At 45.0% G+C, this 21,758-nt stretch overlaps 1 protein-coding gene across 2 annotated transcripts in view; it reads right to left on the reverse strand.

The window, feature by feature from the left end:
• MDN1 (midasin AAA ATPase 1) overlaps positions 1-21,758 on the reverse strand; it is a 943,760-nt gene that overhangs the window by 802,969 nt on the left and 119,033 nt on the right. For both annotated transcript variants that reach the window (XM_033936734.1, XM_033936735.1), the window contains exon 9: positions 1,465-1,579. In XM_033936734.1, the coding sequence (XP_033792625.1) occupies positions 1,465-1,579 (115 nt within the window). The remainder of the gene's footprint in view (positions 1-1,464; positions 1,580-21,758) is intronic.

Genomic DNA, 21,758 nt, shown 5'->3' on the forward strand with positions numbered 1-21,758 from the left:
ACTAGCAACGAAAGCAGCGAAAATAGACCACCACCTCTCAAACATACTGACAACTACGTCCGACTACAAAATATTCCAAAGGGAAATTAAAACCCTGCTATTCAGAAAATTTATCAAGAAAAACTAAAACATCTCATTGTTCCCAATCATTAAATTTTCCAAGTAATCTCTCAACCATGAACTGTTCCCAATCCTGTAATTTTCCAAGCAATCTCTCAATCATGTAATTAGCACCGTTTCCTGTAACCTTTCTGGAAATATCCAGTTATCTTCTGTAATCCGCCTAGAACTGCAAGGTATAAGCAGAACAGAAGTCACTAATGTTATGTAATGTAACCTCTAATAAAAGATGAAGCTTTCCAGACTAAGGTCCTCCCTGCCAGTGGGGTCCCCCAAGGATCCCCACGCTCACTGTGGCAGGCAGTGTTTGGGAATTTTGCACTACTGCAATTCTGTGGAATTTCTGCATTGCGAAGTCACGCAGAATTCTGCCAGTACATGAGGAAGGACATAGTGAAGCTTGAGAAATGGTCTGAAATATGGCAACTAAGATTTAATGCTAATAAATACAAGGTCATGTATTTGGGCTGCAAAATCCCGAGGGAATGGTAAAATTTAGGGGGTGACGAACTTTTCTGCATCAAAGAGGAGTGGGACTTGGTGCGATAGTATATGATGATATAAAAGGTGGCCAAACAGCTTAGAAAGGCAATGACAAAAGCTAGAAGAAAGCTAGCTAGGTGATGGCTCTGAGGACAGGCATCACAAACTTCTTCCAGCAGCAGCAGAGTTCACAATTCGCTGCTCGTCGACTTCAGGCCTTACTCTCTGCCAGGTCCCACCTACTTCCTGTTTGCGCGAAGGCAAGACCCAACAGAGAGGAAGGCCCAAAGCTGACAAAGCAGCAAGGGGTAACAAAGAGAGGGAGGGAGGAGAGTGGAGGGGGAAAGAATTGCTGCACCCGACTGAGGAAAGAGGAAAACTAGAAGAAAGCATAGGGAGAGGAATGGCCAGTACAAAAAGGAAAGAAAAAAAAGAAGGGGGAGGTATATAAGACACCTCATTTAGAATACTGTGTACAACCCTGCATATTGCACCTTCAAAAAGATATTTAAAAAGGATGGAGTCTGCCCATGAGGAAGGCTACTAAAATAGCCGGTAGTCTTCATCATAAGGTTTACAGCAGTGGTTCCCAATCCTGTCCTGGAGGACCACCAGCCATTCAGGTTTTCAGGTTAGCCCTAATGAATATGCATGAAAGAGATTTGCATGTAATGAAAACTATAGGAATGCAGATCTGCCCCATGTATATTTATTAGGGCTATCCCGAAAACCTGACTGGCTAGTAGTCCTCCAGGACAGGATTGGGGACCACTGGCATACAGGAACATACTTAAAGATTCTCAATTTACTATAATTTCAGACCTGTATCTATTTCACTGCTATACCCTTTTTAGTACTCACCTCTTTCAGTTCTGCTTTGGTCATGTTATCAAGCTGAATTTTGGTCCAATATTTGTCCAGCAATGTAGCATAGGCATTCTGCTGCCGGTACCATCCAATGCCAGAGCTAAGCAATCTGTAATTAAAAAAAAAAAAAGATTTTTTTCCAATCAATACAAAAGCAAGCTTTTGCCAAGATGGTGGTCAAGAACTGTTCCATATGATGTTTAAAAAAATAATATTTGGACTAGTTTCTTGCACATGGGCCTATTAATAGTTATTTACTTGGAAGGCTTCAGAATTGTCATGTTGTACTTCTGGAAATAATTGAAGGAAATTCTGGAGTAATGTCTCCAAATGAAAAAAAAAAAAAAAAAAAAAATCAACTTCCAAAGAGCAATAAATCTCACTCTTAAGCCACCAATCTCTGACTCACTGCTAAAGCTCATGTCACTGAATTAGATATTGCCTCACTGAAAAAGCCAAGTAAGCTGTTTACAATATTAAAATACAGTGGTGCCTCACACAACGAACTTAATTGGTTCCAGGAGCAAGTTTGTTATGCGAAAAGTTCGTTATGTGAAACGCGTTTTCCCATAACAATACATGTTAAAAAAAATAATTCGTTCTGTAGCATAAAATATGCTAAGATGACATAAAAAAAGATAAATTTTTTGTTATTATTTTTATTTAGATACATCTAAAAACATACATCTCCCTGTCCTTTTACTTCCACTATCTTCCTATCCCATCTCTATTCCCTTTTGTCCCTCTCCCCATGATCAATCATCTCACCACCTCTCTCTGCCCTCACCCTCAGGGTTCAAGATTGCTTCCACTCTTTTTCCTGTTGTTCTCTCTGCCTGTCACCCTATGATTTAGCATCCCTTCTGCCCTTGTCCAATATTTCCCCTTCTCTCCCTCCCTCTCATCCCCTGCTCCAACATGTGCTTTCAGCGGCCTTCTCCCCCCTTAAGCGTCTTTTCTTCTCCACTCCACCTTTCCTCCCTCCCTGCCTCCACCTTTGTGGCGCTTTTGCACCCGACCGACAACAGAACAGGCCCGGTCGGACAAATCTCCCTGTCCTGTAGCCGCGAATCTAAATTACCTTCTTACAGCAGCTGGATTATTGAAGCTGCTGTAAGAGGTAATTTAGATTCGCGGCTACAGGGCAGGGAGGTTTGTCGGCCGGGCCTGTTGTCGGTCGATCGGGGGACCTGACCAGCTGTGCACATTCTTCGGGGCGGACCGCCCCCTCCCCCCTCTTTCGTTCGCCATTGCCTTCTTCCTACCTGCCCTGCCGCAGCCGCACACAGCCGACCGGAAATCTTCCCGATGTCAGCGCTGACGTCGGAGGGAGGGCTTAAGCAAAGCCCTCCCTTCCTCCGACGTCAGCGCTGACATCGGGAAGATTTCCGTTCGGCTGTGTGCTGCGACAGGGCAGGTAAGGAGAAGGAGACTACCCTCGCGGCTCGACCAACCCCGCTGCGATCCAACCCCGCAGGAACCCCGGAAGGATGCAGCTCGGGCGACTTCGTTGTGTGAAACGAAGTCCGTTGTACGAATCAAGACAAAGTTCGTTGTGCGCAGCGTTCGCTGTGCGAGGCGGCCGTTATGCGAGGCACCACTGTACATATATTACTCCTGGTGGAATTCTGTATGACTGCGAAATGCCGAATTTGAGAAGAATTGCACAGTCATGAGGCATTCCCCCTTTCCCACACAGAATCTTGGACAGCAGTGGTGTACCAAGGGGAGGCTGGGGGGGGGACAGGGGGCAGCCCATAAGGGGGTGCTCTGAGGGATGGCATCACAAACTTCTTCCACTGGCGGCAGCAGCCACAATTCGCTGCCTATCAGCTTCAGGCCTTACTCTCTGCCAGGTTCCACCTACTTCCTATCTGTTGGGTCCTGCCTTCGTGCAAACACAAAGGCCCAAAACTGACCAAGCAGCGAGTTGTGAATGCTGAGCTGCAAACCAGGGATGGGGTAACAAAGAGGGAGGGAGAAAGAGTGAGGGGGAGATAATTGCTGCACCCGACTGGGGAAAGGGAGGGAGAAGGAAGACCATGGAAGCGAGAGGAAAAGAGAGAAAGAAAGGAAGGAAGGAAGGAAGGAAAGGAGATGTCAGACAAGGAAAGGAGATGTCAGACCATGGAGGAGGAGGGAAGGAGACAGATGCCAGACCAAGGGTAAAGAAAGGAGAGAAGATGCCAGAGCATGGAGAGGGAGGGAGAGATTGAAGAGAAGGAAAGGAAAAGAGAGACATGCAAGGGCATCAGGGAAGGGAAAGTGACATGCCTGGCCTAGGGAAAAGGAAGGAGGAGATGCTACAGAATGGAGGGGAGAGATATATGGAAGTGAAGGAGGAGAGAGATGCTAGGGCTTGGGGGGAGAAAAGGAAAGAGTGTAGAGGAAGAGAGGAAAGAAAGTTGCTGGCACAGGGAAAGGGAGGATGAGAGGAAGAAAACATAGAAACATGATGGCAGATAAAGGCCAAATGATCCATCCAGTCTGCCCAACTACAGTAACCATTATCTCTTCCTTTCTCTAACAGATCCCACATGCCTATCTCATGCTTTCTTGAATTCAGGTACAGTCTCTGTCTCCACCTCCTCTTCTGGGAGACTGTTCCACACATTACCACCCTTTCTGCAAAAAAGTATTTCCTTAGATTATTTCTAAGGGAGGAAAAGGGGTGGGTTCTACTTGTTGTTATTATATAATACATGAGTATTTGAATAGTTTTCACAGTAAGGATGATTTTATGTATTATTGAATAGGGAGGGAGGGGTGGGGGATTATTATATTCAATTAGAATGATTTAAATTTTAGATTTCTTACATAATATTTAAAATATTATAGAATATTAATTTGTAATGAAATGTTAAACTTTATGCTTATATGAGAGTTAATCAAGTGTGAATCTTTAAGTTCATATTTAATTGCTACACTTGTTGTAACATAAAAAAATGAATAAAGAATTAAAAAAAAAAGATTATTTCTAAGCCTATCACCTCTTAACTTCATCCTATGCCCTCTCATTCCAGAGCTTCCTTTCAAATAAAAGACTCAACTCATGCTCATTTACGCCATATTTGGTATTTAAATGCCTCTCATATCTCCCCTCTCCCACATTTCCTCCAAAGTATACTTATTGAGATATTTAAGTCTGTCCCCATACACCTTATGACAAAGAAAGATGCTGGCAGAAGAGGAGAGGAGGAAGCCATGCATGGTGAGTGGAGAGGGTGAAAAGTACATGATAATGAAGGGGAGGAAGAGACTGTAGGAAAGAATCAGAAATGTTGGATATGGCAGAAGAAGGGAGAAAATGCTGCATAGGGGGAGAGATAGGTGTTGGACATGGGGATGGATGAGAGGGAGAGAGATACACGGAAAGTGGAGGGGGAGTGAGGGAAAAGTGGGAAACGCTGGACTATGGGAGAGGGTGCAGGAGAGAAGAGGAGAAGGAGGTGTCAGGCTATTTAGAGTGGCGAAGGAAGGAATAGGGAGCAGATGCTGGGCTGTAAGGGTAGAGGAAGAAAGATGCCAAGAATGGTAGAACCCTGAGGGAGAAGAGAGGGTGGCAAGGAAATGGATGAGTGGATAGATATAAGAGAAGGTAGAAAGGAAATGGAGGGCTGAGGAAGGAATGAAATGGGGAATGGAAAAGAAGATAGAAATTTGATATGTAGCAGAAAAGAGCAAAAAAGGAATGATCAATATGTTGGAGGCAGGTGTAGTGAATGAATAGACAGTAGAAAAGTAGTGCACAAATAGAAAGCAGCCACTTGAAGGAGAATTAGCAGAAGAGGAAGCAGCGTAGCGCAGGGCTCAGAGAAGGGGCGGGACCGCCGGCAGAGGAAGCAGCTGGGCTCACTGGCATCCGGAAACAACGGTAGGCAGCTTCTCCATGCGGGAGGAGGAGGGGGGAGGTTGTGGGAGTGCAAGCGGTCCTTCAGGTGGCGGTACGAGCGGTCCTTCGGAAAGGAGAGTCGGGGCAGCATGCGCGGTATAGTAAAATTTTTTTACATAAATTTCTGTTCCCCGCACGCTATACCTGTGTGCGCGTTTTACACGGGTGCGCGGTATATGGGTGAAAATACGGTAGTCTTTAAGCCCGTTACATTAACGGGTGGTAGAATAGATGTGTCTGTCTGTCTGTGTTTCTTTATCTCTCTCTCTCCTTGGCCGCTGTCTGTATCCTTCTGTCCCCCCCCCCCCCTCCGAGCAAAACTGTCTGCCCCCAGGACACACCTCCCCCCCAAAGCAGGCCCCTTTCCCTCTCCCTAACTGTCTCTCCATGGCCCTTGTCTGTCTCCCCCCCCCCCCCCCGAGCAAAGCTGTCTGTCACCAGCACACCTCCCCCAAAGCAGCCCCCTTTCCCTATCTCTCCATGGCCCCTTCTGTCTCCCCCTGCACACCCATCCCCCCAAAGCATCCCCCTTTACCTCTCCCTATCCATGGCCCCCTTCTGTCTCCCCCCAGCACACCCCTCCCCCCAAAGCAGCCCCCTTTCCCTTCCCCCTGGCTCCAAGTATTGATTCCCTTCTTACCCTCCCAACATCCAGGCGTCTTCTGGCCTGCTCCTCTTCACCAAAGCAGCCTGCGATCGTGGTGGCCGGCTTTAGCGAACCTCGCAGGCTGCTCTCCAACTCAGTGGCACGTTCCCTCTGACGCGATCCCGTGCGTCAGAGGGAGCGTGCTACTGAAGCTGGAGAGCAGCCTGCGAGGTTCTTTAAAGCCGGCCACGATCGCAGGCTGCTCTGAAGAGGAGGATCAGCGGCGGCAGCAGCAAGTGAGGGCAGGAGGTGACACGGCGACTCCTTCTTCTGCACGAAGGTGGAGAGCGGCTTGCGAGGTTCGCTACAGCGGCTGGCGAACCTCAGCAGGCCGCTTTGAAGAGGAGCGGGAGGGAGGAGTTGCTGGTGTCTTCTGCACAGTCACGCGCAGGCGACGTGAGGACTGGCACAGAAGCACACCTCACGACGCCACTGCTCACGAATTTTCAAGAGCGCATGCGCCTCTAGCATTTTATTATTATTGATAATTAGTTGTTTAAATTTTGACAAATAAACTTGCAGAATTTGCTAATTGTGTGAACAGAATTTTGACATTTTTGGCGCAAAATTTGGAGGTTTTTTGTGCAAAATTCCACCAGGAGTAATATATAAAACGCAATAAGGAACTCCATAAAACAAAAGAGCCTCCCTCCAAAAAGACCCACCCAATATATCAAAAGAGAACAAGACACCCCCCCCCCTTTTACAAAACCATGGTCTTATTACATCCCCCCCCCCTTTTACAAAACCGTAATGTGGTTTTCAGCGCCGGCAGTGATGGTAACAGTTCAGACGTTCATAGGAATTCTATGAGCATTAGAGCCATTACCGCCGTGGCCGGCGCTAAAAACCACATTATGGTTTTGTAAAAAGGAGGGGGGGGAATGTAATAAGACCATGGCAAAATATTAAGCTGTATTTTCAAATGCTTCTTGAATCAGATCAGCAGTAACACATAATTGGAAGGACTGTAGAAGACTGAATAGCACAGTTACTTACCGTAACAGGTGTTATCCAGGGACAGCAGGCAGATATTCTTGACTGATGGGTGACGGCACCGACGGAGCCCCGGTACGGACAATTTTAGAGTGATTGCACTCTAAGAACTTGGAAAGTTCTGGTAGGCCGCACCGCGCACGCGCAAGTGCCTTCCCGCCCGACAAAGGCGCGCGGTCCCCAGTTAGGATAAGCCAGCTAAGAAGCCAACCCGGGGAGGTGGGAGGGACGCAAGAATATCTGCCTGCTGTCCCTGGATAACACCTGTTACGGTAAGTAACTGTGCTTTATCCCAGGACAAGCAGGCAGCATATTCTTGACTGATGGGTGACCTCCAAGCTAACAAAAAGAGGGATGGAGGGAAGGTTGGCCATTAGGAAAATAAATTTTGCAAAACAGACTGGCCGAAGAGTCCATCCCGTCTGGAAAAAGCATCCAGACAATAATGAGATGTAAAAGTATGAACTGAGGACCAGGTAGCAGCCTTGCAGATTTCCTCAATAGGAGTGGAACGGAGGAAAGCTACAGATGCTGCCATAGCTCGGACTCTATGGGCCGTGACAGAACCTTCCAGTGTCAGTCCGGTCTGAGCATAACAGAATGAAATGCACGCTGCCAGCCAATTAGACAACGTACGTTTAGAAACAGGACGTCCCAATTTATTCGGATCAAAGGACAGAAAGAGTTGAGGGAATGATCTGTGGGGCTTAGTACGGTTTAAATAGTAAGCCAGAGCCCTCTTACAGTCCAAAGTATGCAGAGCCTGTTCTCCAGAATGCGAGTGAGGCTTCGGAAAGAAGACAGGCAGAACAATGGATTGGTTGAGATGGAATTCAGAGACAACCTTAGGGAGAAACTTTGGATGTGTACGCAGAACCACCTTGTCATGATGAAAAACCGTAAAAGGTGGATCTGCAACTAGTGCATGTAGCTCACTGACCCTCCTGGCAGAGGTAAGAGCAATAAGGAAAAGTACCTTCCAAGTGAGAAACTTGAAAGGAGAGGTAGCCAAAGGTTCAAATGGAGGCTTCATTAAGGCGGAAAGAACCACATTGAGATCCCAGATAACAGGAGGGGCTTTAAGAGGTGGTTTCACATTGAAAAGACCCCGCATGAACCTGGACACCAGGGGATGAGCTGATAGAAGTTTTCCATGGACCGGCTCATGAAAAGCAGCTATGGCACTGAGGTGGACTCTGATGGAAGAAGATTTAAGGCCAGAGTCAGACAAAGAAAGCAAATAATCCAACAATGTCTCTACTGCCAGAGAAGTTGGATCAAGATGATGAAGAAGACACCAGGAAGAAAATCTTGTCCACTTCTGATGGTAACATTGCAGAGTGGCTGGTTTCCTGGAGGCATCTAGAATGGAACGAACAGGCTGAGATAAACGAGTATCATGAGAGGTCAGCCCGAGAGATACCAAGCTGTCAGGTGCAGAGATTGGAGGTTGGGATGTAGAAGGGTCTCCTGATGCTGTGTAAGCAGAGAAGGAAACAGAGGAAGAAGAAAAGGTTCCCTGGAACTGAGCTGAAGTAGAAGGGAGAACCAATGTTGCCTGGGCCACCTCGGAGCAATCAGAATCATGGTGGCTCGTTCCCTCTTGAGCTTGAACAAGGTTCTCAACATGAGAGGCAGAGGAGGGAAAGCGTACAGGAACAGATTGGACCAGTCGAGGAGAAATGCATCCGCTGCCAGACGGTGAGGAGAGTAGAGTCTGGAGCAGAATAGGGGCAGCTGGTGATTGTGAGGAGCTGCAAAGAGGTCTATCTGAGGAGTGCCCCATTGAGCGAAGAGAGACTGTAGAGTGAAAGGATCGAGTGTCCACTCGTGAGGCTGGAGAATTCTGCTAAGCTTGTCCGCTAAAGAATTCTTTTCTCCCTGAATGTAGATAGCTTTCAGGAAGAGATGGTGATTTATGGCCCAAGTCCAGATCTTCTGGGCTTCCTGGCACAAGCTGCGAGAGCCCGTCCCTCCCTGCTTGTTGATGTAGTACATCGCAACTTGATTGTCTGTGCACAGCAGGAGGACCTGAGGAAAGAGAAGATGTTGGAAGGCCTTGAGGGCATAAAACATCGCTCTGAGTTCCAGGAAATTGATGTGATGCTTCTTTTCCTGGGCTGTCCAAAGACCTTGAGTTTGGAACTCGTTCAAATGAGCTCCCCATGCATAAGGAGAGGCGTCGGTGGTGATGACTAGTTGATGAGGAGGTAGATGGAACAGAAGACCTCTGGATAGATTTGAGGATACTAACCACCATTGCAGAGACTGACGAAGAGATGATGTCACAGATATGTGTCGTGAGCAAGGATCCGTCGCTTGGGACCACTGAGTAGCAAGGGTCCATTGAGGAGTGCGCAGGTGAAGACGTGAGAGGGGTGTGACATGGACTGTGGATGCCATATGACCCAAGAGTATCATCATTTGCTTGGCCGAGATGGAATGTTGAGGAAGCACCTGCTGACAGAGACTGAAGAGTCTGAAGACGGTTGGATGGCAGAAAAGCTCTCATGAGGAGTGTGTCCAATATCGCTCCAATGAATTGAAGTCTTTGAGTGGGGACGAGATGAGACTTGGGTAGATTGATCTCGAATCCCAGAATTTGTAGAAACAGGATGGTTTGGTTGGTGGCCAGGAGTACTGCTTGAGCGGATGTGGCCTTGATTAACCAGTCGTCCAGGTAAGGAAATACCTGAAGGTGGTGAGAGCGTAGAAATGCAGCTACCACAATAAGACATTTGGTGAACACCCTTGGAGAGGAGGCAAGACCGAAGGGCAGCACCTTGTATTGGTAATGACAATGATTGATCATGAAGCGTAGATACCGTCTGGAGGTTATGTTGATCGGTATGTGAGTGTATGCCTCTTTGAGATCAAGGGAGCATAGCCAGTCGTCTTGATTGAGAAGAGGATAAAGAATGGCTAGAGAAAGCATCTTGAATTTTTCTTTTACCAGATGTTTGTTGAGATCGCGAAGATCTAAGATTGGTCTGAGATCCCCTGTTTTCTTGGGAACTAGAAAATAACGGGAGTAGAATCCCTGCCCCTTTTGATCTATAGGAACTTCTTCTATAGCGTTCAGAAGGAGGAGGGATTGAACTTCTTGAATAAGGAGGGCAGATTGAGGACTGTTCAAAGCAGACTCTTTTGGCAGGCTTTGGGGCGGAAGAGTCTGAAAGTTGAGAGAGTAGCCGTGGCGGATGATGTTGAGGACCCATTGGTCCGAAGTAATAACTTCCCACCGGTTGAGGAACAGAGAAAGACGACCTCCTATAGGTTGAGGCAGGAGAGCAGATATAGGAGTACTGGCTATACTTTGGAGAATCAAGTCAAAAGGGCTGTGTCTTCTGCTGTGGAGGTGGCTTCACAGGTTGCTGCTGTTGCTGTTGTCTGGGAGGCTGACGTTGTTGCTGCCTTTGACGCCTGGGTTGCTGAGCAGCTGTTGGTAATGGGCGAGCTGTGAATCGGCGTTGATAGGCTGATTGCTGCCTAAAAGGCCTTGCTGGAGGAGGCTTTTTCTTATTTTTAAGCAGGGTATCCCAGCGTGTCTCATGAGCAGAGAGCTTTTGAGTGGTCGAGTCCATGGATTCCCCAAAAAGCTCATCCCCTAGGCACGGGGCGTTGGCTAACCGATCTTGATGGTTAACATCAAGTTCGGATACCCGAAGCCAGGCCAGGCGACGCATTGCCAGACATTGCTGTCGCCCTGGATGTAAGTTCGAAGGTGTCGTAAATGGACCTAACCATGAACTTACGCAGTTGAAACAGAGACGACAAGCAATGGTGGAAGGATTGTTGTTTACGTTGAGGAAGGTACTTCTCAAATGAAGCCATGGTGGTAAGGAGATGTTTAAGATAGAAAGAAAAATGAAAAGCATAATTACCAGCTCTGTTTGCCAACATTGCATTTTGGTAGAGTCTCTTACCAAATTTATCCATGGCTTTACCCTCTCTGCCAGGAGGGACAGAAGCATATACACTGGCTCCTGAAGATTTTTTAAGGGTAGATTCGACAAGTAAAGATTCGTGTGGAAGTTGAGGTTTGTCGAACCCAGGAATGGGAATTACTTTATATAAAGAGTCTAATTTACGTGGGGCCCCTGGAACCGTTAAGGGAGTCTCTAAATTCTTGTAGAAAGTCTCCCTCAAGATGTCGTGAAGAGGGAGCTTCAAAAATTCCTTTGGAGGTTAGAAACATAGAAAGATGACGGCAGAAAAGGGCTATAGCCCATCAAGTCTGCCCACTCTACTGACCCACCCCATTAAGTCCGAGTACTAATGACCTAGTTCCTTAACTCGACCTTCGTAAGGATCCTACTAGGGCATCCCATTTATTCTTAAAGTCAATAACGCTGGTGGCCTTGATCACCTGCTCTGGAAGCTTGTTCCAGTGATCTACAACCCTTTCTGTGAAGAAATACTTCCTTATGTCACTATCGAATTTCCCTCCTCTGAGTTTGAATGGATGCCCCCTTGTGACCGAGGGTCCCCTGAGAAAGAAGATGTCTTCCTCCACCTCGACACGTCCCGTGATGTATTTAAATGTCTCAATCATGTCCCCCCTCTCCCTGCGCTCCTCTAGAGTGTAGAGCTGCAATTTGTTTAGTCTTTCTTCATACGAGAGACCCTTGAGCCCCGAGATCATCCTAGTGGCCATCCGCTGAACCGACTCAACTCTAAGCACGTCTTTACGGTAATGTGGCCTCCAGAATTGCACAAAGTACTCCAGATGAGGTCTCACCATGGTTCTGTACAGTGGCATTATGACTTCAGATTTGCGGCTAACGAAGCTTCTATTGATACATCCCATAAGTTGCCTTGCTTTGGATGAGGCCTTCTCTACTTGTTTGGCGGCCTTCATGTCTGCACTGATGATTACTCCCAAGTCTCTTTCCTCTGAAGTCCTAGCTAGTGTTTCTCCATTTAAGGTGTAAGGTTTGCATGGATTTCTGCTACCGAGATGCATAACCTTACATTTCTTAGCGTTGAAGCCCAGCTGCCATGTCGAGGACCAGTTTTCCAACGTAAGCAGATCCTGCGTCATACTATCCTGCAGATTGCTTTCACTTACTATATTACATAGTTTGGCGTCATCAGTGAATAGAGTTACTTTACCCTGAAGCCCTTGGGTCAAGTCTCTTATGAATATGTTAAAAAGGAGTGGACCCAGGACCGAGCCCTGTGGCACTCCGCTGGTCACCTCCGATGTCTCAGAGAGGGTGCCATTGACCACCACCCTCTGACGTCTTCCACTCAGCCAATCTTTGACCCATGCAATTAGTGTCTCACCTAACCCCATAGATTTCATCTTGTTTAATAGTCTACGGTGTGGGACGCTGTCGAAAGCTTTACTGAAATCTAAGTACACTATGTCTAGAGACTCTCCCGAGTCCAGCTTTCCTGTTACCCAATCAAAGAAGCTGATAAGATTGGATTGGCATGACCTACCCCTAGTGAATCCATGTTGACTAGGATCCCTTAGATTCCCCTCATCCAAAATCGTGTCTAATTTACATTTAAGTAGTGTTTCCATGAGTTTACACACTATTGATGTGAGACTCACTGGTCTGTAATTTGCAGCCTCCGCTCTGCAACCCTTTTTGTGCAGAGGAACGACGTTAGCTGTTTTCCAGTCCAGGGGGACTCTCCCTGTACTCAGGGAGAGATTGAAGAGCTTGGTTAACGGTTCCGCCAGGACATCGCACAGCTCCCTGAGTACTCGTGGGTGCAATTTGTCTGGTCCCATGGCTTTGCTCACCTTGAGTCTTGACAGTTCTCTATAAACATCAGCTGGTGAGAACCCAAAATTCTGAAATGGGTCTTCCTTGCTTGGCTTTGCTTCCAGCTGTGGCCCGTGTCCAGGTGCCTCGCAGGTAAAGACTGAGCAGAAGTAATCGTTCAGTAGTTTGGCTTTTTCGGAATCTGTTTCCACATAAATCCCATCTGCTGTTCTAAGACGTACTATCCCGTTTGTGTTCTTCTGTCTGTCACTAATATACCTGAAGAAGGATTTGTCCCCTTTCTTAATGTTCTTTGCTAGAGTTTCTTCCACTCGAAGTTTGGCCTCCCTGACTGCTGTTTTGGCCGCTGCAGACCTTGTCTTGTATTCAATTTTAGCTTCTTTCTCCCCGGTGCGTTTGTATGAAAGAAATGCTCTTTTCTTGTCCTTGACTAGGTGTGAGATCTCATCAGTGAACCAACGGGGTTTCTTCTTTCTTTGTTGTTTATTTACCGATTTTATGTAGCGGATAGTTGCTTCGTGTAGTGTCCTTTTCAGTGTTGACCACATAGCTTCCACATCATCCGTTGTTTCTTGAGCCTGTAGCGTCTGATGGACGAAATCACCCATGCTTGCGAAGTCAGTGCCCCGGAAATTGAGTACCTTCGTTTTTGTTTGTGATCTAGGGAAGCCCTTTCTAAGGTTGAACCATACCATGTTATGGTCACTGGTTGCCAGCGTTTCTCCCACCAAGACTTCCGTGACGCTTTCCCCGTTCGTAAGTATCAGGTCCAGGATGGCCTGGGCCCTAGTGGGCTCTAGTACCATTTGTTTGAGCTGTACTCCCTTCATGGATGTTAATATCCTCTTGCTACTATAAGTTGTTGCTGAGAATGTGTTCCAGTCTACATCAGGCATGTTGAAGTCCCCTAACAGGACAACGTCCCCCCGTAAGGTGATATTCTCAATGTCTTCAATTAATTCTGTGTCTTTGTCCTCCGATTGTCTTGGAGGTCTGTATACCACACCGAGATATAGGCATTTTTCTCCGCCTCTGGCCAGGTTTACCCAGATGGATTCCCCAGTGTACTTGACATCTGTGATCCTAGTTGTCTTGATGTTCTCTTTGATGTAAAGTGCTACCCCACCTCCCAACTTACCCTCTCTATCTTGGCGAAGCAGGTTATATCCTGGTATAGTTATATCCCACCCATGAGAGTCAGTGAACCATGTTTCGGATATTGCTACCACGTCTAGGTCTGCATTTACTATTTCTGTTTCTAGTTCTAGAAATTTATTCCCTAGGCTGTGTGCATTTACATACATAGCTCTCCACTCTTTGTGTCAAGGGCATCCAAAAAAGCTTTAGACTTTTTGGACTCAGCCTCCAAAGGAATAGACAAAGAGTCACACATATCTTTCAGAAAACTGGAGAAAGATGAAGTGTCATGCCTAGAGGACGGGTCAGGTACAGCAGAATCATCCTCATCTGAGGAACATTCACCTTCAGAGAGAAAGGGTTCCTCTGAATCTCCCCACAGATTAGGATCCCTGACATGGGAAGTACTCTGGAGTAGATGGTTCTACGTGTCGGGTTTTGCGCACCGACTTACCCGACCTCATCGATACCGAGCCAGGAGATGTAATCAGTGGCACCGGTGCCGAAGTCTGCACCGACTGATGTTGAGCTCTCGGCTCCGGTGCGAGAACTGGCATCGACACCGATGAGGTCGAGTGAAGCGGTACCGAAACAGTGGATGCAGACAGCACAGGCTGTTCCACTATCGGTATCGGCTCAGTGCGGACCGGCACCGGAAGGTTCGGTGCCAAGCTGGAAGGAGCTGTTGTAATTGCTCCTTGAGCTGCACCTGGAGAATGGCCGCAATACGGTCATCAAGGGATGGCACCGGTACCGCCTTTTTCTTCTGCGGTACCTGTGGTGCCGCTCGACGCCCCGGAGATGAGGAGCCCGATGTCGAGGGACTCACCTCAATAGGGGCGGAGCGCTTCCGCTGGCGCCTCACAGTCGGCAGGATTGGGCTCACTGCACTCGAGACCGGAGGACGCTCCAGCGGGGAAGGCTTCTTAGCCGGCTTACCTGAATGCTGGGACGCCGGTGCGGTGTCGCGCGGCATTGAAGAAGAGGGTGCCGACTGAACTGGTGCCGAAGCCGGAGTCAATGGAACGGGGTCGGACATCTCGGCACCGAACAGTAATCGCTGTTGTATTTGGCGATTTTTCAAGGTTCGTTTTTTAAGTGTGGCACAGCGGGTGCAGGTGAAGGCCTGATGCTCAGGACCCAAACACTGTAGGCACCAGTTGTGTGGGTCCATGAGAGATATAGGCTGAGCACACCGCTGGCACTTTTTAAACCCTGGCTGAGGGGGCATGAAAGTAAAAACGGCTTCAGCCAAATCGAAGGCCGAGGCCTCGATGGTGGCAGAAGGCCCCGCCGGGGAAAAACCAAATTTGACGAAAAAAAGAAAAGTTGTTTGTTTTTTTTTTACAAAAATTAAAGAAAAGGAAAAAGGCAATAAAGCCAAAAAGGTTTACGCGAGCGGGAAGGCAAGTCAGAAAAAATTTTCAACAGCCGTTGAAAAACGCGTCTTCTTAGCTCCGCAGAAACTAAGAAACTGGGGACCGCGCGCCTCTGTCGGGCGGGAAGGCACTCGCGCGTGCGCGGTGCGGCCTACCAGAACTTTCCAAGTTCTTAGAGTGCAATCACTCTAAAATTGTCCGTACCGGGGCTCCTTCGGTGCTGTCACCCATCAGTCAAGAATATGCTGCCTGCTTGTCCTGGGATAATATTGTTTTTGGTGGTCTTCAGTTTGTCATGTGTATAAAATGGAAAGAGCGTTGGATGTTCAAAAAGGTTATCATAATAAATTTAAGGATGTGTGGGGACCTTTATTAAATTATAGTAATGAATAAGTTACACTTTTCCCAATCTTAATACACATATGGATTTGGGGGGGATTTCTTGTTTTCCATTAAGAATATATAGATGATTGTCGTAAGATATTTTTATGTGGTATATATTAGTTGTATATGAATTTGGGAGGGGGGTGGGGGTTAAATCTTCTTGGTGTATGATATTGAAAATTTTTCAAGTGACGTTGTATTATATTTGGTTGATATTTACTGTACACTTGATGTAAGTTTAAAAATGAATAAAGAAATTATAAAAAAAATAAAAAAAAAGATCAGCAGTAACCAATACAATTGGGAACAATTTCTGCTATGATTTAAGGAATTTTGGTCACACAGTATTCTTATTACCAAACAACTAATTTGAATTAAAAAAAAAAACCACAACAACAGATTTTACAATGTTTAAACTACAAGACAAAATACATTCAATGGCTGTAACAGAAGTTAACCGTAAGCGAATGAACATACCACTTTTCCCCCATAGTCCCCATTCACGACAGCATATTTGTTTTATTGTTTAACTAGCTTCTGTATTCTTGCAGAGAAGATTTTTGGCTGCTACCGAAGCCAAGTGAGCACCACTTCCTTTACTTCATCTTGCTTTGTATTTTGCTCTTTGGGTCGTATTGACACACCCATGTCTTGCTGCCGGTGACAATTCTGTCCAATTCTATCATACTGTCTCAAGAAATGGGTCACAACCTCCACACGCTGTTACTTGTGCAAATCAGTGAATTGTTTGCGAACCCATCATGTGCAGACTAGAGAGTTGCACGGGGACATAAATTCCACCCATCTCCACCCGTCCCCGCCAGGATTCTCTCCGTCCCAACCCGTTCCCATCAGGATCCTTTCCATCCCCACCCATCCCCGCAAGGAATTACCTCCATCCCCGCCCGTCCCCATAAAAAGCAGCAATTACTTCTGACAGGATCATCAATTCCACAGTTTCTTTTGTGTTTACGCTGCTGTTTTGCTTGTGGAATCTTTTTGGTGGAACCCTTTTTTTGTTTTCTGTTCAGATAATTAACTTATAAAGCCCGTCTTTTACTAAGGCTGACGTGTCCATTATATTCTATGAACGAGCCCTGCTTCCAAAGCCTTCCATCACCGTAGGAGTCCCATGGGTTAGGGGGGGATTCCTGCGGGATTCCTGCGATTCCCGTGCAGACCTCTAGTGCAGACTTTCCTGAATCCTAAGTCATCATGCATTATGGCAAATGCAGATCCATAGCCGATATCCAAATATGCAGCCAATTGAGGCACTGTTATCCGTCGATCTCCTCTAATCAAAGCATCCATCCTGTGTGCGCGATACTGATGAGTGACCAGAACGACCTTCGTCAGTTACATCTGTTCTTCCCGCTTTAAACTTTTTGCCCACTCATAAACCTTTCATTGATTCATGGTTCTATGTACTTACTGAGTCAATATCTGATGGTGAATTTCCACAGGTTTCACTCTCTCTGCCAAAAGTGCACTACTGCACATTGTTCTTCGATGGTGCAATCTGTCAATGGAGCGTCCATGTTTCTGACCTCATGGTTGCCACATGACTAAAGGCCTAGCACTTCACTGTGTGTGGACGAACTATTCAACAGGCAATGTACGAGTACATATGTTACATTTCGCTAGCTCTGTTCCAGTTGCCTTTAATTTCTGATTCGCCCTCGTATATTTCCAAAGTCTTAAATTTGAACTTTCTGCCAGAGGTTAATGGGCCGCATTTACAGATAGTCTCTAGAACATACAACAGGAATTATTCAGCCAAAAAAATATCCTTCAAAAAATGGATAAAGGAACCAAATGAATAAAACAAGTACAACCACTGGCACATTAGATGCAAAACTATTAAAAAAAAAAACTAAGAGGGAAAATGAAGAGAAACTTGTCACAAAGAGGAAAAATCAATAACTTTTTCAGGTATATCAGAAGTAGAAAGCCTATGAGGGAATCTGCGAGACCATTAAATCATCAAGGAGTAAAAAGGGCACTCAGGGAAGGACAAGGCCACAGCAGCAAGACTGAATGAATTTTTTGTTTCAGTCTTTACTGAAAAGAATGCAAGAGAACTACCTGTACCAGAAATGGTTTTCAAGGGTGATGATGCAGATGAATTGCCAGAAAATCTCAGAGAACACTAAATCATCCATAACGCCTGAAGACTGGGATCTGACCCATGTAACACCAATTTTTAAGAAGGGTTCAGGGATGATGCGGGAAATTACAGAAGTCTGATGTCAGTGAAGGGCAAAATAGTGTAAACTATTATCAAGAATAAAATTAGTGAACAAACAAAAATATGATTTAATGCAGGGGTGTCCAACCTTTTGGCTTCTCTGGGCCACATTGGCCGAAAAATATTTTTCTGGGGCCGTGCAAACGCGCAAAAAAGACAGAGGAGGGAGCCGGCAAGGCGGTAAACACCCGGGGGCAGCAAAGGAAAACAGTGCATCGCCCTCGACCGGGGCCGCACAAAATACTTCACGGGACTGCAGGTTGGACACCCCCGATTTAATGGGACATAGTCAACATGGATTTAGCCAAGGGAAGTAATACCTCATCAATCTGCTTTATTTCTTTGAAGGATTGAATCAACAAGTTGATAAGGTGAGCCAGTTGAGAATCTAAATTTTCATGAAGCTTTTGGGGAAAAAAAGTCTCTCATGAGAGACTCTTGAGAAAGTTAAAAAGCCATGGGATAGGATACAATACTCTGACACGCTGAACTCTTGATATCTTGGTTTGCCTTTGCGTTCTCTTGTTATAACCTATAAGAATATATAATTCATTGTCTTTGTGAATAAGCACATCACTTTTAAATTCCTTAAATTGAATGGGTGTGAAGTTAAGTAAATTGTTCCATATGAACAGTTTCTCCGTGCTCACAGGAGCACCTTTAAACTCTATTATCTTATACATGATAGTAAGGTCTCTCTACTTTCTGACCTTACAATATGCTGACACCAATAGTATACTTGCTCTTATTCTTATGCTTTCTTTCTTTCTTTCTCATCCTTCTGGTAGTAGTGTCTACTTGGTATCCTGGTTTTACCATTTGTTATTTCCTTATAAAGATGATGTTTACTATGTTTTACTATCGTATACAATAGACTATGGCTGATTTACATATCATCTCTTTTAATGTGAATGGTTTGAACCATCCTATTAAAAGGAAGAAGATAGCAAATTATATGTTAAATAAACATCCAGATGTGATATATTTACAGGAAACACATCTCCCACCTGCTGCCGCCTCTAAATTTGAGTTGAAGGGATATTCCACTCATTTGTACTCCCCTGCAACTCAGAGGAAGAAAAATGGAACATCAATACTTTTCAGTGATAAACTATCCCCTATTATTCATTCTGTTAAAATAGACTCCGATGGCAGATGGTGTCTGGTACATGCTGCGTTGCATTCTGTGGATTTTATATTCCTTAATATTTACGCTCCTGTTTTGGATCATCCGGATTTCTTTAAGGATCTTCAGATGGCGTTAGTTGAATATGACTCTTGTTCTCTAATATTGGGCGGAGATTTTAATCAAATTCAAGATATCTATATAGATCGATCATCCTCTTGCAAACCCTCAAAATCTAAATCTCATGCAGCTCTGCATGCTTTAAAAGAAACTTTTTCTCTTGTAGATCCATGGCGATTACTATATCCCAAAGGTAGAGAATATTCACACTTTTCACCACCACATAATACCTACTCGAGAATTGATTTCTTCCTTCTCTCCTCTTCGCTCATTCAAGACGTGACAAATACTTTCATACACCCAATAACTCTTACAGACCATGCAGCTATTTCATTACATTTATCTATCTCTGCCCCACGTAAAGAATCTCCCTCTTGGCGACTTAACAATACTCTGCTTTTAGATGAGGTAATAATGGAAAAAATCAAATCTTTTACTATGGAATTTTTTGAAATCAACACCAAAGATCCAGAAATTTGTCCTTCTATTGTTTGGGAAGCTTACAAAGCTTCTCTCAGAGGTGAATTGATCAAACTTGCTTCCTGGAAAAAAAAACAATCCATCCAAAAAGAAAAAGAACTGGAAACCTCTATTAAAAATTTAGAACTACAACATATGGCCACCCATTTACATGATCCATCTATGTCCCAACGTATTCAAAACTTAAAATATGAATACAATACTCTAGTCTCATGTACGGCCCGACGTGACATTTTCATTTCCAACTCTGGTCACTACATGGGAGATAATCTTATGGGTCGCCCTTTAGCTAGGTATCTTAAAACTAAATCAAAACGCTTGCACATCTCAGCTGTTCAAGACTCAACAGGACAATTAGCCAGAACCAGATCTCTGATTTCTTCCCAATTTGAAAAATTTTACACTACCCTATATCAATCTGAATTTTCAGCCTCTGAAACAGATTTAGATACGTTTCTATTCTCACTAACTCATCCGACTATATCGGAATCCATTAAAGCAAAACTAGATGCTCCTATAACAACATCTGAGATTGAAAAAGCTATAACCTCTCTACCCACTGGGAAAGCTCCGGGCCCAGATGGTTTTACTAATGAGTTCTTCAAATGCTTTCGAACCCTATTGGCTCCTCAACTCCTTACATACTATGATTTCCTCCACTCCACTCCGGACAAACAATTTAATTTCGCTGAGGCTACGATTGTAGTTATTCCCAAACCAGATAAAGATGCTACTCTGGTTAAAAATTTTCGCCCTATCTCTCTTCTTAATTTAGACTACAAAATTATGGCTAAAATACTTGCAATAAGACTTACCACAGTGATCCCATCTCTCATACATGGAGATCAAACTGGATTCATCAAACATAGATACATAGGGGATAATCTTCGCTTATTTCATCATATCAATGCTCACGCCAAATCAATGTCGGATCCTGTGATTGGTCTAGCCATTGATGCTGAGAAGGCCTTTGACCGAGTGGAGTGGCCTTTCTTATTCCGAGTACTGAAATGGTACAACTTTGGTTCTTTCTTTACAGACTGGATAGAAACAATATACAGACAACCCACGGCGCGTATCCTAATAAACAACTCTCTCTCCAATAGATTTTCCCTCCATAGAGGTACCCGCCAAGGCTGTCCCCTTTCACCACTATTATTTGATTTAGCATTGGAACCTCTATTGTTAGCTATCCGACAATGTTCCTTAATTAAAGGTATTCCCTCGTCCAGTCGAGAGATTAAACTAGCAGCTTACGCTGATGATATCCTTCTCTTTCTCAAGGATCCTCTTGTCTCTTTACCTCATTTTATCCACATCGTCTCTCAATATTCTCAAATATCTGGATATTCTGTTAATTGGGAGAAATCAGAGATCTTTCCGCTAAATGATCACATTTCCTCCTCAGATCTAGCTCAATTTCCTTTTTCATGGTCACAGGGAGCCGTAAAATATTTGGGGATTTTAATACATAAAGATCCATTACTTGCTCAGGATCTCAATATATCTAAAATCAAAAACTTGGTTTCAAGTACTACATCGCGTTGGTCCCCGCTTTATTTGTCCTGGTGGGGTAGAATAGCCTCCATTAAAATGACCTTAGCTCCACAAATTAATTATACTTTATCTATGCTTCCCCTTCTCTGCCATAAACCGTTATTTCATTGGCTTAATATGAAAATTTCTGAATTTATCTGGAACAAGAAAAAACCTTGTATTGCTCTCGCCAAGCTGAAGGCCTCTAAGATTAAAGGTGGCTTAAATTTACCTGATTTTTATTATTATTACATCGCATCCTTAGCCAAATACGGAGCTCACTGGATTGTTGACTCTTATCCACAGGATCAACCAGCATGGTTTGAAATGGAATGCTTTTTATGTGCACCATTACACATCTCCTGCTTCCTTACAGTGTCGATACCTAGACACTTGAGAAAGTATTCTTTGCTGAGCGCAACACAACATGCTTTTCAATTATTAGATGCAGTGGCTGAGATCTCTGTTGCTGAAGGCCCACTCATGTCCCTTTGGAATAATTCTAAAATTCAAAATAAGGGTAGATCCCTTTCATGGAAGAGGTGGCAGCGGGCGGGTGTGTGGTTTGTTCATCAATTGATCTCCTCCTCTTCATTTGTCCCA

This window comes from Geotrypetes seraphini, chromosome 3 (genome assembly GCF_902459505.1).
Source record: "Geotrypetes seraphini chromosome 3, aGeoSer1.1, whole genome shotgun sequence".
NCBI classification, from domain to species: Eukaryota; Metazoa; Chordata; class Amphibia; order Gymnophiona; family Dermophiidae; genus Geotrypetes; species Geotrypetes seraphini.